This window comes from Harpia harpyja, chromosome 9 (assembly GCF_026419915.1).
Source record: "Harpia harpyja isolate bHarHar1 chromosome 9, bHarHar1 primary haplotype, whole genome shotgun sequence".
NCBI lineage: Eukaryota > Metazoa > Chordata > Aves > Accipitriformes > Accipitridae > Harpia > Harpia harpyja.
Window position 1 is genome coordinate 27,053,067 of NC_068948.1, and position 23,510 is coordinate 27,076,576.

General features: G+C 45.4%; 1 protein-coding gene across 5 annotated transcripts in view; it reads right to left on the reverse strand.

The window, feature by feature from the left end:
• The window catches only part of SMG5 (SMG5 nonsense mediated mRNA decay factor), a 33,856-nt gene that overhangs the window by 5,229 nt on the left and 5,117 nt on the right, over window positions 1-23,510 (reverse strand). For 2 of the 5 annotated variants that reach the window (XM_052796154.1, XM_052796158.1), the window contains 20 exons: window positions 21,451-21,549; window positions 20,698-20,821; window positions 19,879-20,035; window positions 16,682-16,771; window positions 15,261-15,350; window positions 14,269-14,347; window positions 13,567-13,692; window positions 13,044-13,112; window positions 10,927-11,135; window positions 10,641-10,778; window positions 8,856-9,548; window positions 5,681-5,850; window positions 5,331-5,406; window positions 4,460-4,635; window positions 3,171-3,329; window positions 2,892-2,951; window positions 1,820-1,979; window positions 1,350-1,440; window positions 613-687; window positions 126-264 (listed from right to left, as the gene is read on the reverse strand). In XM_052796154.1, coding sequence (XP_052652114.1) covers window positions 126-264; window positions 613-687; window positions 1,350-1,440; window positions 1,820-1,979; window positions 2,892-2,951; window positions 3,171-3,329; window positions 4,460-4,635; window positions 5,331-5,406; window positions 5,681-5,850; window positions 8,856-9,548; window positions 10,641-10,778; window positions 10,927-11,135; window positions 13,044-13,112; window positions 13,567-13,692; window positions 14,269-14,347; window positions 15,261-15,350; window positions 16,682-16,771; window positions 19,879-20,035; window positions 20,698-20,821; window positions 21,451-21,549 — 2,980 coding nt within the window. Of the gene's footprint in view, window positions 1-125; window positions 265-612; window positions 688-1,349; window positions 1,441-1,819; window positions 1,980-2,891; window positions 2,969-3,170; window positions 3,330-4,459; window positions 4,636-5,330; window positions 5,407-5,680; window positions 5,851-8,855; window positions 9,549-10,640; window positions 10,779-10,926; window positions 11,136-13,043; window positions 13,113-13,566; window positions 13,693-14,268; window positions 14,348-15,260; window positions 15,351-16,681; window positions 16,772-19,878; window positions 20,036-20,697; window positions 20,822-21,450; window positions 21,550-23,510 lie in introns of those variants that run through there. The other 3 variants (XM_052796155.1, XM_052796157.1, XM_052796156.1) reach the window with 3 other exon arrangements.

The following is a 23,510-nucleotide window of genomic DNA, read 5'->3' on the forward strand; positions in this document are numbered from 1 at the left end:
AAATCCAGGACAGTTATTACCCAAGGCAGAAAACATTAAAAAAAAAAAAAAATCTCTTGCCAATCAACCAGATTTTAATCTTGCTAGGAAGCAGAAAGGCTCAGTTCAGCCAAAGAGCTACTGACCTGCATGGGCGCTGAGAACTTGCTTGGGTCCTCCAGCTGAAAGCCCGTGATGATGGTGACCATTCCTGTGGTGTCATCCTCTCCGCTTCCTTGGGACACTGTCAGTTGTTTGCAGCTGTCCAGTATTTTATAGAGATTCCTGTCAGACAGATGCAACAAAAAAGAAACAGAGGGGAAAGTCAGAGGAAAGACCACTTGTTTGTGCAAACAGTTTCATATATGCTCAGGAGGACATGTGGAAAGCAGGACTGTTTCTCTGTTGCCTGTTGAGGGCTTTTCCGAGACCCTGCTTAGCACCAAGTGTTTGGTGCTATGCAAGATGCACAGATGGATGCCCTAACACTCTCTCTAGGGAATTTTCTAATTACTCATATTGGAGCACCAAATCAAGCAAGCTGCATGATGGGTCGCAGTGCTAACACCTCTCCCCAAAGCCAGCTGCCTGCTGGGAATCAGGCTCGGACATCTCTAGATGCTATAATCTTACCAGGCATCTAAATCTTGTCTCTTCAGTTTATGTCTCTCAAAGCTCTTCCCAACATCCTTCTGGCAACGAATGTACCTAAGGAAAGATCAGAGCTACTGAGCTCACACAGAGACCATCACACAGACTGAAGTTAATGCTCTACAGCAGGTCCACCAGTTGCTGCAGGACCCTTTCACAATGCTGGCTTTTATCAACCAAAATAACACCCAAAGGCCTGCCCAAGGAATCCCCTGTGAAATCCCTTAGATCACTTTCCCTGTCTCATCACCATCGCTGTGTGCAGTTCACAACACCACAAGTGTTTCAAAGCCCACCAGCCCTGATACAGGCCTTGAAGATGCAGTTTGTCTTCACAGAAGGACAGCTGTTTGTCCTTCTACAGCTAACCTGGGCCATAATGCAGTACAGCTCTTCCAGCACTCCTAGTGCATCAGTAAAAGGTACTGCTCAGTTTTATACACTGATAAAGAAATGCAACTCCCTCCCTTCCTCAGAAGCAGCTACATTTCACAGCTGAGCAGCAACTACAAGCACATCTGGAGAACCAGCTGCCAAATCTGTTACTTCACCACCTTCCCTCTCGCCAAGTGCATTCCTGAGGCCTGGCTTTCCCTTGGCCCACTCCTCACTCTGCTCCAAGGGATGCACAGCCTTTTCCCACCATTGACATTTTCTCCCACCCCAAAATACACCCATTCCAAAAGCAAGGGCAAATCGCATCACTCTCCCACTCTCACCTGTTTCCCTTTTTAAATTCTGCCTCCAGATACCGGATGCTGTCCCGAGCACCTGCGTTCTCCTTTTTCAGGAAGTCTAAGCCATCGATCACTAACAGGAAAAAAAAAAAGAAGAAAAAACATCTGGCTTACAGCTATACTTCTGCAAACTAATCAGGATGTGTCAAGAATTCCTCATCCCACTGAACTGTCTCTGATGCATGGCAGCATTGGCTGCCACAGGAGGCAGAAGAAGTGGAGGGTGATCAGGGCCTCTCTCCTTCCAGCTGTTCTTCGATGACTTTGTTAGATTCCAAGCATGGGCCACACATAAAACAGGCCCCAAAAGTGACATGTGGAAATGGTGTTTCAGCTGCTCCAGCTGAAGTAAAGGACAACAGCAGCAGGAGAGAAAGCCACCACCTTAGCCCACAGGGCCTCCTAGCAAGGAGGGAAGGCAGGCTCAGTTATTTGACATGGAGTCCCCATACCTGTTCGAGGGATGATGATTATGAACCTCCCGCTGGTGGCCAGCTGCTTGACAACAGCCAGGTGCTGGCAGAGAGCCTGGGTGTCCGGGACAAGATAAGGAGACATGGCTGACTGTGCTTTGGGCTGCTGGAGACTTCCCTCCAGCTGAGAAACCTCCAGCTGAAAACACACACATGCAGAGACACTTGCTTCACACTTATGCTGAAACAAACAATCAAACAGGGCAAGACCCACCCTGCAAAGCTCCATCAAGCCCTTCTAACCTCCCAGCACATGGAAGAGAGGACATGGTTTAGTTTAGTGGGCATGGTGGTGTTAGGTTGACGGTTGGACTCGATCTTAAAGGTCTTTTCCAACCTAAACGATTCTATGATTCTATGGATGCAGCTGGTAGGTCAGAGGGAGGTGATTGTCCCACTGCACTGGTGCGGCCCCACCTCAAGTACTGTGTGCAGTTTTGGGCACCTCAATACAAGAAGGACATCAAACCATTAGAGTGTGTCCAGAGGAGGGTGACCAAGATGGTGAAAGGTCTAGAGGGCAAGACTTATGAGGAGTGGCTGAGGTCACCTGGCTTGTTCAACTTGGAGAAGAGAAGCCTGAGGGATGACTTCATCACAGTCTACAAGTGCCTCAAGGGGGGCAGCGGAGGGAGAGGTGCTGATCTCTTCTCTCTGGTGACCAGTGATGGGACACAAGGAAACGGAATGAAGCTGCATCAGGGGAAGTGCAGGCTGGACATTAGGAAATGGTTCTTCACTGAGAAGTTGGTCAGTCACTGGAACAGGCTCCCCAGGGAAGTGGTCACGGCACCAAGCCTGTCAAGGAGTGTCTGGACAATGCTCTTAGGCGTACGGTTTAGTTTTAGATAGCCCTGCGAGGAGCAGGGAGCTGGACTTGATGATCCCTATGGGTCCTTTCCAACTCGAGATATTCTATGATTCTGTCTTTGCAGAACGGACTTACTGCCTCTGTGTGGGATGGGAGCAGAGAGCTCCCCCTTCCCTTCCTAGTTTCAGACATTTCAGCCACTACCCTGCCAGTTTTCAGGCTGGAACGAGCATCTCCTACCTGCAGTCGAAGCTGAGCCATATCTCTCATTAGCCTGTTCCGACGAGCTTCCTCTGCAGCCTAGTTACAAAAACAAACTTCCATGTCAGTTAGCAGGAAAGACACAAGCTGACACTAGCACATGCTTCCAGAAACAGGGTGAAAAGGGGATACCTGAGTAGCTTTAAGGAGCAAAACTTTCATCTCCCACCAAAGATCTGTGATTATAGTTACCATCTAATAGTAACCTACAGGAAATTGTGCCAAGTACAGAGAATTAGTCCACCTCTGCCAACTCACCATGTGAAACTGGGCTTGGGCCTGGTGCAGCAAGTTGTCTTGCTCCGACTGTGCTATGCTGATGAAGATCCCAAGCTCTGAGTTGAACTGCAGGATGCTGCCTTGCAAGTGGGTAATGAAGTGGCCAAAGCTCCGAATGCAGCAAATCCGAACAACAGACTGCAAAGAAGCAGACAGACAATCACCAGCCATGTCTCCCCATGGGAGTCTTAGCCTGAGTCAGTTCTGACCCTGCAGCTAGCTCATGCTTTTGGAAAAGGCAGAAACTGCTATTAAAAAAGATCCAAAGGAAACATTTCTGATGGAATGTGCTTCTCAAGACAGAGACTGCAGGAGACGGCTGCAGGAAAGCCTACAGTTGGCCAGAAGGCTTTGAAGTGCTTGCAGTCTGGGCTTCCCCAACTCAAGAAAACCTCAGAAAACATCAACAGGCTCTCCCCCATAAATCTCTGCTCCAAGCCCTCAGTGCTGGGAAAAGGAATCAAATAAAACAACAATCTTTATCTGATTTTGGGGCAGGCACTACTCTTGGCTGGGCTGCTGAACAAAGGCAGCAAAAGGTGAGCTCATGTGGGATGTGAGATTGCTGCACTTTGCTCCAGCGGTCCCAGCAACTTGAGATGACATTCAAGACCTCAGCCGGCTGGACTGTGATTTAACAAACATGGGTCCCACATCATGCATCAGAGCAGTGCCCTCAAATTGAGGCAGAAGATGTTTATGTATTCCCCGCTCCAAATGAAGTGGGTTGGCCTAGCAAGGCAAGACAGGAGAACAATTGCCTTTTTCTGCACACCTCCACTACCCAGAAATGATCACCTTGGCCCTCTCTGCTTAGGAAAACAGACAGAAGTGCTCTACAAGGGCAGAGAGTGCCACATGAAGTGAGATTTCAGAGACTTTTGCATTTACTAGAGAGGGATCACAGGAAGTATCCTGCAGCTCCAACCAAATTCCCTTCATTCAAGGTAGGGCAAAGATAACAACTCTTCTGCCCAGCCAGGGAGGTCAGGAGACTTCATGCAGCAAAGCTGTCAACATGTGACACTGCTTCCTTTCATGATGACTCTGACAGGGAAGGGAAGGCAAGGCAATTTTTTGAACACTGATTTTTGGATAGACAGATGACTGCAGCAACCACCAATAACATGTACCCACCTCAGACTCAAAAGTTTGGGGTCTTTTTTGGCAAGAAAGAACTAGATCATCATCTGCACAGCTAAGACAGGCTGCGTCTCCAGAAAGGGAAATACAGCTTGTGCCAAGATTCAGGTTCTACCCTGACTCACCTCCTCAACTGCCGAGAAAATGGGCCGGTCCTGCTCAAAGTTAAACCTCTTGTGTGCATTTTTCAGAGGGGGAAGATTTCGCAAGGCCACATCTTCTGGTAGCAGCAAGTTGGCTTTCAGGTCTGGGAGCTCAGCACCACTCAGAATGTCCTTGACTTCATTACATAGGGCCAGCCCTGGAGAGGATGGAGGGGAAGCACAGCAATATATGGTGACTTACGTGGGGACAAAGAAGAAAGCTGCTTTAAGGCACACAATCTGTAATGATCAAGGGCAGAGGTTTTACATTACACATGTACTGTGAGCATGTGTTGAAGGAGGAACAAAAAGGCCACACACAATATAGAGAGTAACTGTCCCAAACCACCTGCTCGGTGCACCATTTCAAAAAAACTGTAGTTAGCTAAAGGTTAGCTTTCCCATTTGTTCCAACAGACAAGCATCCCTGTTTGAACTATGCTTCTCATGAACCACGGGGATCTTTAGGCTGAGGTACGGGGCACATCACAAGCATTTGGAGCTTCAAAACTAGTTTCCACGACTGCCGTGACAAAATCATACCCTTGCTTACGGTCTTGACAGTTAATTCCAATCAGGTTGGCCACACACAGACTTCACATACACAGGTGTGAGTGTTGCAGTATATTGTCAGCCATATATAATGTATTAATAGAACTAAAGTCTACAGGACAGTATTTAGCTGGAATGGTGTTTAAACACAAAAACAACACATGCACAATGTCGCTTCCCATTGTGCTCATACACAAACTGCTACCGGCAAATGTCTCAGCCCAGGATCTATCATACACCGTGGAAATCACTGATGACTAGGCTTGCTGAAACATTACATTGCCACTTTGTTCTCCAGTACCTGATTCCTGCAGGTCTGCAGCAGAAGGCAGAAGGTTCAGGAGCACAGACAGCCTGTTCCACAGGCTCTGAGAGCTCTGCAGGAACAAAACACAAAAGGCCACGTGACTTGACATTTTCTGTGTACGCAATAACCAGGCCACTTGGGTTTTCCAGCATCTTTCACAGACCTCAGAAGAGTAAACTTCAAAACACTTCTTAGGTCAAGATTATCTTAATTCAACTGGCTGGGTATTTAACATCATCTTCTATCTAGGACTGGGGACAGTAGCTTCAATATCCCCTTAACATCCCATCCCAGGGGAATGGAACAGATGCAGCCTTGGACCAAACACCAAGCACAGTTCCCACCTGAGCACACATGATGATGAGGTCCGTGTTTGTCCTCAGCCAGTCCAGGAACACCTTGACAGTGAGAAGCAGCCCTTCGTTGGTCACGATCTCTAGCTTCTCCTGAAGGGACCGCTCATTCCTGCAGGATTTGTTACTTGAAATGCTTTCCTCAGAGTCAGACACATCATCTGGAAAAGGAAGGCAAAAGCAGGATGGCAGGCATTAAACGCCTTGAGAAGTCATGCCCTACTGGTATGAGAACAGCACTGGCTTGGTAAGAGTTGAATTGAACTTACCGGTGCCTCCACACATCCTCACAAAACCAGTTCCCTGTCCCCTATGCTGCTGATAAGAGTGTATCACTGTTGCATTTTCTTCTTCATTGGGAGAAGATTGCTAAAATCTCCCTGTGAAGGCTTTACAATGCCTTAAGCCCTGCAGCAGCCTCTGAGATGCTCACTAACAGAGCAGGGGGAAGCAGCATGTGCCGACACAAGGACCATATCATTTACTTCAGAGAACAGGGCCGGCAATCACCGTTTAGGTCAACGTGCACCAATCTTCAGGCTATGCAAGAGAAGAAAACGGTAGGGCTATTTTATGACCCAGGGCCCAAGTGATTTTAAATACTGAATATGCTTTGCGGTAATTCTACAGACCTGAGGATCTCAAAGCCACTGCCAATGAAATTGCATGCTAGCTACATGAGTGACCCGAGGTCAAGGCAGCAGCAAGCCAGGAATGAATGATGCATTTTGCTACAGTCCCTTATCTATCTGGACTTGTGCAAACCATTTGACATTGTCCCGCACAACATCCTTGTCTCTAAATTAGAGAGACATGGATTTGACAGATGGACCACTTGGTGGATGAGGAATTGGCTGGATGGTTGCACTCAAAGACTTGTGGTCAACGGCTCGATGTCCAAGTGGAGACCTGTGATGAGTGGTGTTCCTCAGGGGCTGGTATTGGGACTGGCACTGTTTAACATCTTTGTTGGCGACATGGACAGCGGGATTGAGCGCACCCTCAGCAAGTTTGCCGACAACACCAAGCTCTGTGGTGTGGTCGACATGCTGAGGGAAGGGATGCCATCCAGAGGGACCCTGACAGGCTTGAGAGGTGGGCCTGTGCGAACCTCATGAAGTTCAACAAGGCCAAGTGCAAGGTCCTGCACATGGGTCAGGCAATCCAAGCACAAATACAGGCTGGGCGATGAGTGGATTGAGAGCAGCCCGGAGCAGAAGGACTTGGGGGTGTTGGTTGATGAGAAGCTCAACATGACTCGGCGGTGTGTGTTTGCAGCCCAGAAAGCCAACCGTATCATGGGCTGCATCAAAAGAAGTGTGACCAGCAGGTTGAGGCATGCAATTCTCCCCATCTACTCCTCTCGTGAGACCCCACTTGGAGTACTGTGTTCAGCTCTGGGGCCCCCCAACAAAAGAAGGACATGGACCTGTTGGAATGAGTCCAGAGGAGGGCCATGAAGATGATCAGAGGGCTGGAGCACCTCTCCTATGAAGTCAGGCTGAGAGAGCTGGGGTTATTCAGCCTGGAGAAGAGAAGGCTCCAGGAAGACCTTATAGCAGCCTTCTACTACCTAAAGGTGGCCTACAAGAAGGCTGGAGAGGGACTTTTTACAAGGGCATGTAATGATAGGACAAGGAGTAATGGCTTTAAACTGAAAGAGAGTAGATTTAGATTAGATGTGAGGAAGCAGTTCTTCACAGCGAGGGTGGTGAGGCACTGGAACAGATTGCCCAGAGAGGCTGTGGATGCCCCCTCTCTGGAAGTGTTCAAGGCTAGGTTGGATGGGGCTTTGAGCAGCCTGGTCTAGTGGAAGGTGTCCCTGCCCATGGCAGGGGGGTTGGAACTAGATGATCTTTAAGTTCCCTTCCAATCCAAACCATTCTATGATTCTATGATTTTAATTGCACAGTCATTTCTGCCTATTAACACAGCAATTATCATTCAATAAACCCTCAGAATCAAAAGGGAGGAAGTAACTTATTCAGAAACTACCCCTGATAGAGTGTTAAGACCATTAAATAGCTCAAGTTTTGAAACAGCACAGCTGAGGCAAGGAGAGCTCAAAGCTAAAAATCACATGGGTTAATTCATTCAACCTGGCTCAATCAACCTCTCATTTTCTACATCTATAAAGGTATCATGGCCACACTTTTCAAATACGTTCCTGGAGCTGCAACATCTGGGTAACCCATTGAAAGAAAATGTTAAACAGACCAAAACACATTTGTTTCTTCCTTAACCCTCATCTCTTTCAAGTGGCTATGAAGCAATGCTGGGAGACAGTAAACATTAACATGATCTAATACTCCCACTTCAAATCCTGGCCCAGGCAAAGCCTAAATCTTGCCAGTCTGCAGGCCCATCGAATTTGGCAGCATGATGCAAAAATGTTTCCTTGCTCCAGGGAAGCTGGGAGGAATGACAAACAAGACCGAACAGGCCCATGTGGTTTTATCTGAAATACAAACAACTCCCTGTAGTGCATCACATCTCCCTTTCAAGCTGTTTTCTCCCATAACATTACTCAGTTGTGTAAGTTGCATGGTAATAGAGACATTGCAGCTCCACCTGCTGTGCATCTGCAGTTTGGTTCAACCCTGAGCACTCAGCAAGCCAGTGTTCAGAGGGTCACAGAAAGAGGCCCTCAACTCCTCTCGCATGCACCTAGGTCACATCTTACAGACAAGCTTCTATGAGAGCTTTGCAGAGTTGACAATCTGCCATCTCATGGAGAACTTCCTGGACTGCATCTGCACTGTCCATCACCAGAAGCACTAATAAGTGTCTGATTACAGAGATTTCACATGGGAAAAAGGAATATAATCCAAATTTTTAATACCTGCTGGAATTATCTTCTGTATTATCAGAGCTGCTCAGCATTTAACTGGTTGAGCAGAACAACAGATAACCCTGACCAGCTGCAGGTGTTTCCTTTGCTCAGCACACATATTCCTGGATGTCAGGCAGTAAGAGTAAAGCTCCTTCAGGAAACACCCAACCCAAGACCTGCCCAGTACTTGGGCAACCTGCTCTTCCAAACCTGGCCGAAGGAGAACTTGCACCATGAGAAGGGGTGGGTTTTAGCAAACAGACTCCTACAGCTTGCAGTTTTCTACACAGAACTGCAACAACAAATATTTTGAACGAGGTCACTGATCCTTACCTTGCTCCACCAAGCTGGGCTTCTCCACATCTCCATTGACACATGGCTTACTTTCTATTCCATCCTTCAAGATGGGTGGTTCACTGTTCGGTTTCAGAAGGATGTTGCTGAAAGTGGGAGCCAAGCGAAAGCAGCGTTTGGTCTGAAACAGCTGGGTGGACATGGCCTGGAGATTACTGGCTATGCTTGCATCATTAGTGCTCAGGGAAGCTGGCCCATTGACTGCTGGATCCGGAGCCTCAATTTTAGAGATGCTTGGGCCCTTGGAGTCCCCCAGCCCACTGCCATCCACACAGTTTTTTAAGGCTTCTTTGAGCCCGCTTTTGCCTTGGCTGCTTCCTTCCTCATCCTCCATGTCCTCCAAGTCGGACCGAGATTCTTGGCTGTTCATGTCAGAGTCCGTCTCCACATCAAAAGCAGCTTCTGCTTCCTCATCACTCTTCTCTGAGCCACTTTCTGAGCCATCACTGCCCTTTATGGAGCCCTGGCTGGAGTCAGAGTCAAAGCCCTCACTCAGGTCACTCTCATCCACCTTCTGGGGGTGGCGGCGGCGGCGCAAACAGGAAAGGCGGGAGTATTTCTTGCTTTTCTTGCAGTCATTCTTCCGTTGTTCCTCACTGGGCTGATGATTGGCCAAGTCAGCTTCAGTTGCCTTCTCAATTGAGTTCAATGGCTCCCGTGGCTCCTGGTCATCTGCAGGCATTTGAAATGAGACCACAAGTTAAGAAAGTCCCAATGTGTCACGCAAGCTGCTTGCCAGCCCTGAGCCTAGGGAAACAGTAGTGCAATTTCAGCCATCACTTCTATTAGTCTTTAACCAGAGAACAAGTAATGTCAACCCTGGAAGAATGACTCATTTTCTAAAAGGCATCCAGAAGGACTTGAGAAGCCTGGATTCCTACTGTCCAAGCTGTGCTGCTCCATTATCAGGCAGCCTCAATGCTGAATGCTGCTAGACCAGCACAAAATACACAGTTGAATCTTAAATCTTTTCCTCAGCTTTCTACAGTCTGAGCACCAAGTGACCCCCCAAGCAGGGCAAGGGCACATGCCAGTCAGCTTGATTAAACCAGCCACTCCACCCTGTAACTAGACTGAGTTGACCTAATCCCTTCCTTGACCAACATGCTCACAGCCTTTCCAGCAGCCCTATGTCACCCTGACAGCTTCAAAACCTATGCAAGGGAGAAGTCATTCATTGTTGCTTTTGACCAGGAAAACTCTAGGCTTGCACTCTGTGAAATATCACAAATCGACTGTTTGCAGGGGAAAGATTCAGCAGTTTTACTCTCTGCTCAACAGGATCTCCCAGAAGCTAACGATCTATTTTTGTTTGAGCAGAGATGAGGTATGCTGAGCAGGCCCTCCCTCCCTTAGACACAGCTCTGCCCAGGTGTTTCACCTGAGATCATCTCCTCAGTAGAGGAGAAGAGAGTCCAGTAAATAACAGCAAATAGAGAGACAGAAAATAAGAAGCACACACTGGGGTAAACTGATGATGAATGAGCTGCCAAGAGATAGAGAAAGATAACTCCTTACAGCAAGGAAAGCAAAATTTTCATCCTGTGATGATTCTGATACTCACAGAGAGCATCTAAGTGGAGACTCTCTGCAGATTATGCATCTTTGGGGATTTCAGCCAGTCAAAGATCAAGATGTCTCTAACACCACTCAGGCACTACACTACAAAACCCATGCCCAGGAGATTTAGGGAAGAAAAGTAAAAGCCAGCCCTATAGGCAGGCAGCTGGGAAGACCGAGCTTATACTGTCTCTGTTCTCTTACCTGTGCCATCACTCTGAAAGGCTGGGACTGGATTTTCCCCTTCTTCTAGCTCTGCCTGCAGGCGAATATTGACGTGATTTATCAGGTGAGAGAAGAGGGCCAGCGTGAAAGCGATGGCTGCACTGTACTGCTTTGAACCTGCATGCAATAAGACAGTGTAATGAGGTGGAGGAGACTGACCACTAGTCCAGAACATGAACGCCAATTAAGACAACATCTTCAGCCTAACTGGACTGCTGAATGTTAATCACTAAATTTCTGAATGGCTGAATAAAGCACTGGTTACCTGCCCTCTTGAGGCTGTGAACACTCATAAGGCAGATGATCACCATGCGAAAGATCAGGAGATCAGGAAGGAAGGAGTAGCCACTCTCATACTCTTCTTCATCTTCACTAGTTGAGCTCAGATTAGGAGGAGAGGGCAGGTAGAACAAGCACAGGTTGAAATCCTCCAGCACAGACTGGCAGAGAGACGTCAGCTCAGAATCCAGAGAGCTTAACAAAAGGAAGAAATAAACAGTAATTATTATTCGAGACTCAAGCTCCTGGCAATGGAAACGGACGCAAAACTAGCAGTTAGGCTATCCTTTAGCACTAGACAAGATGAAGCACCAGGGAATATACTGCAGGCAACGACAGCTATGGGAAGCAAGGGAAATTAATCAGATTATGTTTTCCTCTCCAAAGCTGCTAAATTAAAGACAAATGGTAACCACAGCATCTCCCTTCGAAGAGATGGGTCACCAAAAAATATATGACTTCTTCCCTGGGAGCTCAGGCAGTAGCCATCAAGATACACAGGGCACTTCAAAGCTAAAGGTAGCAAAAGTTTCAGATCCACTGCTCAGTTAAAGGATGACAATGCAGCGCACAAACTGGGTACTCAAGTTTTCCTCCTCCCATGTCTCTAACTTGCAGCCCTGTAAGAATATTCCAAAATCCTCTGTAGCTCTTAGCTACTTCAAAGGAAGCACTCACAGTATTCAGTATAATCGGTGATGGGAGTCTCCTAGTTACAGAATAAACCTGTCTGCAAAACATCTAGCAAATCCTTTTCAGGGGGCAATGTGCTTGGGAAATGGAAGTAACTTCCAATTTTGTTATGCGCTAAATATGTGTTAAGCAGATATCAAATCACCCTGGAAGTTCCACTCTGGTATAAGTCAGTATCTGAAAGCTAATCCCATACTGGGCTGCATTAGCAAGCGCACAGCCAGCAGGTTGAGGAAAATTATTATCCCTCTCTATTTGGCATTCACAAGATGGCATACAGCATCCAGTCTTGGGGTCCCCAGTACAAAAAAACCCAACCAAACAAAAAGACACTGACAAACTGGACTTCGGGGGAATAGAGAACGTGACGTATGAAAAGAGGCAAAGAGAACAGAATTTGTTCAGCCTGAAAGAAAGAAGGCTCAGGGGGCATAACCTTCTGTTTTCAGGTGCCAAATAGGTAGTTACAGAGGACTAAGAAAGACTCTTCTCAGTGGTGCGTAGCAAAAGGAAGGGAGGCGATGGGTACAAGCTGCAGAAAAGGAAAATGAGACTAGATGCAAGGAAAAAAAAATTTCCACAGTGAAGGTGGTGAAACACTGGAAGGGGGACCACAGAAATGTTGAATCTCTGTCCTTAGATCCATTCAAAACTCAGCTGGATGAAGCTCTGAGCAACCTCATCCGACTTCACATTTTAATCTACCTTCACAGTGGACCCTACTTTGGGGGAGGACTGGACCCCTAGAAGGTCCCTTCCAACATAAACTATTCCACAACGAGTTTAACTGTAGCCTGTGTATAAGCCCTTTAAAACACCTGCTCTATTTCAAGCAGTAAGAGGTTTATTTACAATCACCTGAAAGGCTCCTAGCAGAGACAGAGAAAATCCAAGGAAAAAAAAAAAAAAATCACAAAGCTGTACAAAGCTTTCCATTTATTCTAACATGAACAGGTTATGCTATTTGTTTCTCCAAACAAGGTATTTGGTTACAGATTTCCAAATGCAATGAACAGCCCTGCACACATACAGACGGTGACTCTTTGCTGTCCTCTCAGCCTAAATCCAGTCCTTGCCAGGAAAAAGCATTTGATGACTGAACAGGGCAAGAAAACACCAAAGGCATAGTACAGCACAGAGATGAGCTGCAAGGCTCCAGAGTTCAACATTCACTCAGCTACTGGCTTGATTTAGCCAGAGTCGCAAAGTATTTAACCCTTTGGTATTTCAGCCTCCCTTGGACGACAATCTTCTTCACTCTCCCTGCAAGGTTAGAAGACTAAAGTGTTGGACCTTTTGGCAGAAAGCCTCAGCACAGGCACTGTTGTCCTACGTGGAACAGTCTCTTCCAATTCTGAATGCCTGCTACTGTGAGTTATCAATAGAAGATATTATCTGCCGTAACCTTACCTGCTCTTTGGCTGCAAAAGACTCTGCAGGTACATAAAGCTCACCAGCAACCTCTTAATGTCTTTGCCTCTAAAAAGATTGAGAAGAAAACACTGTAAAGCAGGTACCCCGTCACAGAGATGGACTAGACTAACAAACCTCTATTAATAGGTAAATCAGGTCTCAATTGAAAACTACATTCTGATGAAACTGGAGGAAAAAAGACAGCTTATACACTTCTAACTTTCACCAATATACCTCAACCGTCACGAACAGTCACCAGCTCCAAGGGAGAGTAAGAAAATCTCTCACCTCAAACTCCACACCTAGCCAACATTTAGCTTTTCTCCTGAAATTATGACCTGAGAGATCAAGAATGGGATCTAGACTGGGGCTCTCAAAATTCTGGGAACAGTCACTGCCTCAAATGGGCCATGTACCAGTTCCCACTTCCCAGAAAGACACAATTCTCAACCCAGAGGATGACACTGGTGGCACTGCAAACCCTCAGCCTGCACCCCTCTCCTTTTCTTTTCCCTCTTACCGCTTCTTGCTTGGAGACAACTTCCTGGTTTCACATTTCTTCAACTGATGATACATTTTGGCGGCTTTGTCATACAGCCGCTTCAGGTTCCCATAGGCACCTTCAAAGGACACTTCAGACTGGATACTGAGATACCAAAATAGAACACATCAAAAGTTACTTTGCCACATTTTATGGCTTTAATTCACTAGAAAGTTATTCAGGCATCTAAGCATGAAGACAGGTACCTAGTGCTTTTGTTTGAACATGCTGGGATACTTAACTCCCACTGATGTCTTCAAACCCCACTTCAAGCTGCATCTGCAATGTTTACATACCTTTTCAAATTTGTGCCTTAAGGCCATGTTCAGGTAACTGAATTCCACCTACCTCACTAATCGAGGTGCCTCACTCAGCACCTCTACTCCCCATCAAACTTGGCTCTCAAGCACAGGCAGAGGGTCTCAGATGAAACCCTGCCCTCCAAGTGCAGCCCCGCACATGTATTTTAGTGACCAGCATGATGGTTTGGTTTGACCAAGGCTCGCTCTTATTAGCAGTCCTGCTCAAGGGTGAAATAAACCCATCTCTCTTCCCCCTCCCCTGAAACTCATCTGCTGAAAACAGTCAGAAGTCCAAAGTAAAGGAGAAAAGAATCTGGCACCAGCAATCACAGTGCACTGATTCTTTGTCCAGGAAGCCAAGATCTTCACAGACACTCACCAGCGTAAGTAGCAATAGGTAGCTTCCACATTGTAGTATTTGCTCCCTGCCAATGTCCCCAGCTGGTTAAAGGGCATGCCTGTCATGAAAGAGAGGGGCAATGGAATTAACTTACAATTCTCCAATGGCCCTACTAGAAAGCAGATCCGTTCTCTCTCACTACATTTCCACACAGGAGGGAAGCCAGGAGACACAAACAGCAGTAAAGCTGTAGTACAAAGGTCTGGACTACTCGGTCCTTTTGCCACCCAGGTTCTTCTTCTGTCTTATAGTGCTTTTAGATCCTCCCCACCTTCCTGCTAGTTAGCTACATAAGAAAGCAGAGCATACAGTGCCTCCTCCTCTGCATTGATAATGCCATGGCCTTGACTCTGTATTCCTCTTGACATAGACATCACCTTATCAGCATTTAAGAGTTCTGTTCCAGCTCAGTGTGGTACATAAATTTTTGTCACTTATTGGTATTTGGGATCAGCCTGTCAAACAACTCAGTGAAAACTCTGCAAAGACAGCACAGAGAAAACATTTTTCTGGAATTGCATACTTTTTAAGATAAGACAGGCCCTCACCTCTTGCCACAATGTGTTCTCATAAGGTAGTCACTTCTGAAGGAGAAAGCAGCATGTGAGATTTTTTTGCAGGGGTAAAAAGAGGGAGATGACCAATAATGCTCTGCTTCTGGCAACAGACAGCTGGATCCTCCCTTAGCCAGACAAGCACAACTTTACCACATTCATGGAATTCTGAGATTCTCAGAGGTTATCATATGAGTAAGCTGAAGTCATTGGCAAAGACCACCTTTGTTTTAACTCCTCTCTTTGGCTTGCTAGCAAGAGAGATTCTCAAAGAAGGAAGTAGTTTTAATCAGAGGATAAAACCACTCCTCTCTCAGCAGCAGGACATAAACCTGACCAGCGTATGATCACAGAGTATTGTTTTTAGGTTGCAGCAACATGATTTTAACAACTAAAAATTCACGGTAACTCACTCACCAATTTGTGGTGCAACAGAAAGGGCTTGATAGTAAAACCGCTCAGCCAGCAACTCTGTGTCCACACCTGCCAGTTCATTCTGATAGCGAGCTGAAAGAAAACCACACACCGCACATCAGAAACCAGAAGGCAGTGTCTTCTCTTCCCTTCTGCAGACAAGCACAGTTTCCCTACAGATTAAAAATACCACAAAACTAGAAATACTGGCTAAGTCAACAAATCCATCAAAGAACCGCTCTTGGCAAACACAGAAACGTACAGAGTTTGCCAGGCCCGTTTGAAGCACTTTTATTTTAACTGCACTATTCCACACATCACAACCCCTGCCACTTCAAGCAAAGGGGATATCCCTCAACACTTGTGGCAGCCTGTAAGCAAAAGTAAGAAATTCTTGTGCTCCATGTGTTAAGTGCTGATTCATTTATCCTTGAAATAACTCAGAATTGTGCTCCATTTTCCAGTACCTCAAACAGACTATATACTACTACTGCAGAGTGTGAAATCTAAAGCAAGTCAGTTGACCTAATAAAATACCTGGCTGTGGCTAGACTGGACTTATATTAATTTTTTTTTTTTTTGTGGACAACAGCAGGCATTTTAGAAACCTTAGGTGAAAGCATTGTGAAGAGGTGAGCACGTTTCTCTCCCACCAGTCAGGTAAGTCATTCTTACTACCCCTATAAGGCATTTATCTGCAATGCCATTTTTAGGCTGATTCATGTGCAACGATAATGCCAAACAGCTTTCGAGAGCTTGAAGGCTGCTGCATGTCAAGCACATTTACCCATGCCTCACTTCAAATAGCTGTTTTTCACACAGTTACATGTTTTCTCACTGCCTTCACTCCCACATGTTCACAATCAAGCAAGAAGCTGACACACTTACCACACACTTCAGGAGGTCGTGACTGTGGGATAGACATGTCTGCTATAAAAAGGATGACACGCAGCCAGACACAATGACAAAGAATCTGGGGCTTTGCAGTGGCCTACCAGTCTGGACTGATTCACAATATTGCTTAACAAATCTGATTTTCAGTCACACTTGTGCTGATGACAGTGGGTCCGTAAGGCAACCTTAAAGCAAGTCTCAACTGAGAAGTCAGCTCACTCTGAGTTTCCTTCACGCTGTCCAAACAACATAAATAAAAGCGAAGACTTCCATTCTTACACAGCCACAGATACAGCTGTTTATGAGTAGCAAACTCCTCTACTTGGCCAAAACCAAAGCTTCTGCAAGTTGTAGCAGTTCAGTTACCCACAAGGATTTCAGCTTATACCAGTCATTGACAAATGTGTCAGAGGGAAACCAGTGTCTGCAAGTAACTATGGCTGGTGACTAACAACGATGGACTCAGCACTGTACAGGCACCATCTTTTTAATGTATTAAAGGTTGCCCTGAAAGACGATGCTGTTCTTACCTAGATCTCCCAGATAAACCAGACATCTGTGACATGCCATCTGTGCCCACTCCATCTCCTTCTCTGATGCAGACACAGGTTTCTTGCAGCCTACATGGGAAATATGAAATCACATACACCATTGGGTAAAGGCTGCTGGAAAGACACATGAGCAGCCTACACCTCTGCCTGAGACAACCAACATTTCACCGAATGAAAACAAAGACCACATGGTCAGACCACACTGTTGGCTGCCATCTACAGCATGTTATAGACCAGCACTGGATCACTCTTGTTGTCAAAATGTGGAAAATAAATGTAGAAACTACACGTAGACACTGATGCTCACCCACTCCCCCTTCAGTTCCCCGCTGATTAGGGGCAGTGCATGTCACTGTATCACTAACAGTCACTGAAATGTCTGTCACTCAGACTTTGTCTACAAGGTATGCCACAGAGAGCTGGCTCCATTTGCACTCAGATGAGAGGACAAAGGCCAATTCCTGTCTACAAGCTACGTGATCGTGTTAACATAGCATTGAGTACAAGCTAATAAGGCCTGTCGAGAGGCTGATTTTGTTAGCATGGCTAATGAGGTCTTTGGATAGGAGCCGGCACAAATCCCTGGAAGCCAGAACAAAATCTGAGCACACTTGCACCTGGCAGTAGCATACAACATGGATGTACCCTCCCCAACGCTGAAGATGGAAACAAACTCATTGTCTCAAGACTGAGATCTAGATTTAGGACTGGCCAACCAAAAAGGGAGGAAGATAAGTAAAAGAAGGAAAAATCAGGACAGCAAATCTGTGTTGTAGACAGAGCAGCTGCAGTCAGTTAGAACTGCCTCCAGACAAAACTGCCTTTCCATCCAGAGGAGGGCAACAATGCTGGTGAAAGGGCTGGAAGGAATGTCCTATGAGGAGCAGCTGAAGCCTTCGGGCCTGTCTAGTTTGGAGAAAAGGAGGCTGAGGGGCGACCTCATTGCTCTCTACAGCTTCCCGAGGAGGAAAAGTGGAGAGGGAGGTGCTGATCTCTTCTCCCTGGTATCCACTGATAGGACACGTGGGAATGGTTCAAAGCTGTGTCAAGGGAGGTTTAGACTGGACATTAGGAAGCATTTGTTTACCGGGAGGGTGGTCAAACACTGAAATGGGCTTCCTAGAGAGGTGGTCGATGCCCCAAGTCTGTCAGCATTTAAGAGGCATTTGGACAATGCCCTTAATAACATGCTTTAACTTTCGGTCAGCCCCAAATTGGTCAGGCAGTTGGACTAGATGATTGTTGTTAGGTCGCTTCCAAGTAAAAGTCTAGTCTAGTCTATTCCATACTGAACTTACCAAAAAAAAAAAAAAAAAAAAAAGAGGCAGTTCAGGCAGTGGAAAGTGTCAAAAGCAACAGAGGAAGGCTCCAGGCAGCTGATCTGAACTAACTTAAGCCACCAAACATGACTCAGTTCCTGGGAGGGGCTGCTGCTGGGAAGACCGTGCTTCCCAACTCCCCACCAGCACCTTCTCCTCAGCCAGCAGGGCCATGGTTCAGCCAGAGATCAGGAGGCAAAGGCTACTGCGTTCACGCTTCCTCTCCAGAGAGCACTTACTGCCACTGGACAGACCAGTGTCATGGATTCAGTCTAGGTATAGTCTTCCTGTTGCCAAGGACTTCCACCTTCTGGAGGAGAAAATTCCCTCAAGCAGGAATCCCAAAGGAAGATTTTTAAGACCAGTCCAGCCCGCAGTCTGAGTTGCTTCCCTCTTGGCTTAGTTTAAAAGAGTGGAAGTGAAATCTGTAGGCTTAAGTGACCAGTGAGGAATGATTCCCACTTACTAACAGGCATTGTAGGAGTTGCATTATACAAATACATGGCCTTCAAATCTGTGTCCACATATGCTATTGGACCTATCCTTTTCTTTTTTGCTTTGAATCCTCTTGCTCCCATTCACATAACCATCAAGTTGTGTCCACCCTAATTTGTAGTTCATATGGGATTCTTACACATCCACTTTTCCGGATATGTAAGGTTACATCTCTACTATCCAGTTACATACTCGTCTACTGCATCCTTTTAGAGAGCCTAAACACATTAAGAAACCTGAATAAGGGAAGCCTTTCAAATGCAATCTCGCACCACAGGGTACAAACCCATCTGGAATGCGCATTTCAAGAATTTATTAATTCTGCAGTACTGAGATACATTTCTCAAAGCAACAGTTGCGAGGGACATCTGCCTTTTAAACCGACATTTCAAAGCCGATCATGATACAATCGTCTCCCAGAACCAAGAATAGGATACCAGCAACTAAAACACTCTATCACTAAAGACATACTAACTTCTCATATGCCAGTTTCTGCTGTCCTCCCCCCTGCCAGCTTTAAGAATGTCAATTAAACACTTGCTAATACAGTTCACAAAACATATAGAGGCTCCATTTCTCCCCTGGACCCACCCAAACAGAAACATGTGCCTTGAGGCCACAGAGCACAACCCAGGAGCAAATGTGAGCAAACTATTACAAGTTAATCGAGGCTGTGAATCCATGTGCAGCCTTGAGCTGTTTCAAGACTGTAAACACTGTTATTCTTCCTCCCCTAATAGGTAAGATACCTCAAATTACCCTGCATCTAACAGCATGCACAGAGGCAGTTACCTGAGACAGCTAACATACCTTATTGTGTTACAGGAGCTTCCTCATGTTCTCAGTCCAAGATGCAATAGCAGTTTCAAAGCTACACACAGTACAACTAGGAAGTACATGAAGGGAGCACAGATAAAAGGGGCACCAAGAGGAGGAACAATATCTTACATCTAGTGAATAGAATGTCCTGACAAAAATCTGTTGATTTCAAGAACCTATTCCCCCAACGACCTGTTTGTCTGCTTTAATCAAGCTTTTAAAAACATTCTGTACAGCCAGAAGTGCTCTTTAATTTTCCACAAAAATCTGCCATCACCAAACACTTACTAAAGAATTTCCTAACAGCATTTTCATCCTGTTAGAAACCCTTCTTTCTTCCCTAGTTTAGTATTAAAAAAAACAACAAAACAGCACCATGGAAAACAGAGCAGGACAGACAGTCTGTTCTAAACAGACAACTGGCTCATCAGAAAAAAAAAAGATAATCCCTTAAATGCCGAAACAAAGATGGACTAGTACAAGGGGAAGCCACCTCTCTGGGATTCAGGCCTTACCCACTAGTCCAACACGCTGAGCACTAACCTATTAGAGGGTCCGTTACATGCGTCCAGTCAATACAGCACTGCAACTCTAGCTGATAGTGAGACTGAATGTAGAGGAGAAGGTGCTGGTAAAATCCTATGCCAGCAACTAAGTGAGTCCGGTACGCACACTCCAGAGTGCTACGGCTGTGAATGTGCTGGAGGGAAGAAAAAATTAGAATATGTTAATGCAGTCCAGGTAACATTTTAGGCTGGCCACCCAAGTAATACCAAGTATGAAGCAAGATAGTGGGTAGCTCAGCAGTAATTGGTTTTGCACAGTTCTGTACCTCTTCTTGCTCAACAATGTTGTATCTAGTGGTATTTACTAAGGGTCAACATCAAGGAGAAGTACTTGCTGCAACAACAAATAAATAAAATCAAGGTGTCTGGTTAGAGCACCTTAAACACATTCAGACAACGAGATCACCAGGAGAGAGTTTATGGTGTTAGAAAATACAAGCGTGAATACTGTGAGTATTTTCCAGTGATCAAATCCAGTAAAAACAATCAGCACTGACAAAGCCTCCTATGACCATTGTTCTACATGGTGATACATGTCTTTTGAAGACAGGAAGACAAAAATTGAGCAAATTATGTTGAAATATCCTCTGCAATAGCAGCGCTCTCAGCAGATCATTAAAGCTTACCTGCCCACAGCTAGACAAAAAGTGTATGTTCAGCTCCATGATTAAAATTCAGGAGTGCCTGGCTTCCTGCCCTGTGGTCAGACAACTTCTCCAAGCAAATGAAGCTTTTAACTTGGTCTCACCCATTGCAAAGCCAGAGACTTTCTCATGCCAGAGACATAGATACCTGCCTTTTTATTTGTTTTAATGAGCTGGATAACTTCATAGTAAACTTTTCTCCAAAGCAGTTCTTCTGCTTTTCTTCCATAATCCACTGGATGCAAGAACATCAGCTTTACACACAACTCCCGCAGCCTGAGATAGACAGCAGAGAATTCACATTTAGCTACATGAGCTTCAAATACAGCTGCCACTACATGAGCATGGAAGAGGAAAATCTGAATTCATTACGATGGATGAGCTAGGCTATCTGGTGATGGTACAGCTTGTATCACTCCCACACAAGGGCATCTGGAAAAGCCATACACCTAACCAGTTACTTTGGCTCAGCTGGCCACCAGTAACTTCCTAAATTGCAGTAATGTCAAGAATTGTCTTGACAGCTTAAAATATTACTAAGAATAATCATCCTTGCTAGGCACCCTCTGAACCCGGTAAAAGACTTCACACACATATAAGAAGTTTCTTCACCACACAGTTTTTTTAAAGATAGTTACAAGGAATGCATTGGCCAACATGAAGATGACTTATTTGTATTACAAGGACACCCAGGAAAGCCTCCAGACATGGACTGTATGGTTAGGTGCTGTTCAAATACAGATCTGAAATCTAGCCTCTGCTTAAAAAACCTGGAGGGATCCCAGGTCAACAGGTGCACTACAAATCAAATACACTGTGGAACTGCAGATTCAAAACCTCCACCTGTTGCTTCACATGGATTTTCTCCAGCCAAATATAAAAAATAAGTGCCCTTCCCAACTTACTTGTTCCTCAAGCTGATGTTCTCTGGCTTGAACACTTCTTGATACGCTGCCTTATTACCAAGGATGAGATCCAATCGATGAACAGCCTCTACCACTGCTCTGCAAGGCAACACAGAAAGAAGAGTTTCAGAATAGCAGGTTATCTGGGATTATTTCATGAGACATAGGATGTCTGCACATACCCATACTAGCCTAGTTAATTCCATTATTAGCAAGCTGCATTATACCACCACACCATATTAATTGATTTCCTTTCTGCAGTCTATTTTAAAAAGCTTATGGAAAGAAGAAAAAAGCAGAGTTACATACACTGTAATGATTTTGCTGCAAATCAGCTTTTTAATCACCAATTACTACTGCCTGTCTGATCAAAACCATCAATTATTTCTATAGTAGCAAAGTCAGAAATGTCTTTGGACATGTTACCAACTTTTAACCTCTGCAATTAAATCATGCTATACTTACACTCAGATTAATTTAAACATCTTAAACTCTATGAATAAAAAATGGATTGATTTCTAGCAGTTACCGTTTTGATAGGGTAAGAGTCAAACCTCCACCAATTCCTATTTCCTTATCAACTCGCCCATAAAAGAAGGCAACTCATGCCATTCTCATTGCCAAAACTTCCTGGGCTTCATTACAGTGACTCATTGACCAAAGCCCTTAAAGACCAGTCAGTGACAGGTAACAGAGATACTCAAAACCAGCCTAAAATATGAAATTTGTTATGAGACTTCCCCCTGAAAGCCAGCTAAAAGACAGAACAAGCAAGCCCCAAACCTCTGAGTCATGCAAAAAAATACTTCTGTGAATCACTGCCCAAGACTGTCCTGGAGGAGGAATACCACACTGTGTATAAAATCTCAAGCACTCGAAAGTTTGTAGCTGTGAACAAATCAGACCACAACTCCAGAACATTGCAGTGAAATAAAACCAGGGACTTACAGAAGCATTAGTGCTGACAGAAGGTACCCTCATCAATATCTCATGGACGGTTCGATAAAGCCAAATCGACCAGCCACATTAAATCCTTCCTACCAAGAGAGGTCATGTCTAAACCTCTGCCTTTGTTAAGCCTGTATTTGAGGTCAATAAACTGACTCCTGAAATTAATTTTTCCCAGCTGTTGACTCTACATGTTCCTATTTAAGAAATACATCCTCCAAGCCATCCCCAGCCGTCAGCTATCACACTCCACAGGCACTTGTTCTCCCCCTCAACTTTACATCTACCTACCTGTCATTCCTTGTTTGCTCTAATACCTTTACTGCTCCTACTGCTGAGCCTGCCGCATACGGAGAGCTGTTTAACAAGAAGCTGAAGACAACCAAGATGCATTGTAAATACAGAATGAGACAGACCTGATCACAGCAAACTTCTGCAAAGCAGAACAGTTAGATGCTGCTACCAGCCTGCTCCCCCACCCCAAAATCTCCATCATCTGCAGAATGCAAACTCCCTCATCACACTCACAGCACAATGCAATGACTGAATCTTCTTTTTGCACACATACACAAATGGTTGCCAGATTGAATACTGGGCACTTGCACGGCACTTGCAAGCAAGAGCATGCAAAATCATATGCTGAGGAGGTAGGCTGAAACCACTACCACTTCCTTGAAAACTACAGATATTACTGTAAAGTAACTGACGGTTTCATATACCAGCCCCTTACTAGCAAGGCAAATCTCCTTTCACAAACCCACTACACCAAAAGGAACCTCCCTGAAAAAAACCCAAAACATTCAGGAGCTCAAAGAGAAAACGTCCCAACTCATGCTATGTCATGGGAAGCCTTTCATCCAAGGGTAACTGGAAATCTCACTTGTTTTCAGTAAACCACAGAACCTGACAAAAGAAGAGAAGCGTAGGGAATAGGACTGTCTCACACAATGGCTTGAGAGATCAAAACACCACAGAGTTGAACCAACTTCTTCCTAAATAATCGTGAATAAAACCAAGAATAGAGTAAGAATCACACAAAAGTCTGCTACTAACCTTGATAACCACAGCCGCTTCTGCTCACTAGCATCTTTCTCACATGGCCTGAAGGTCCT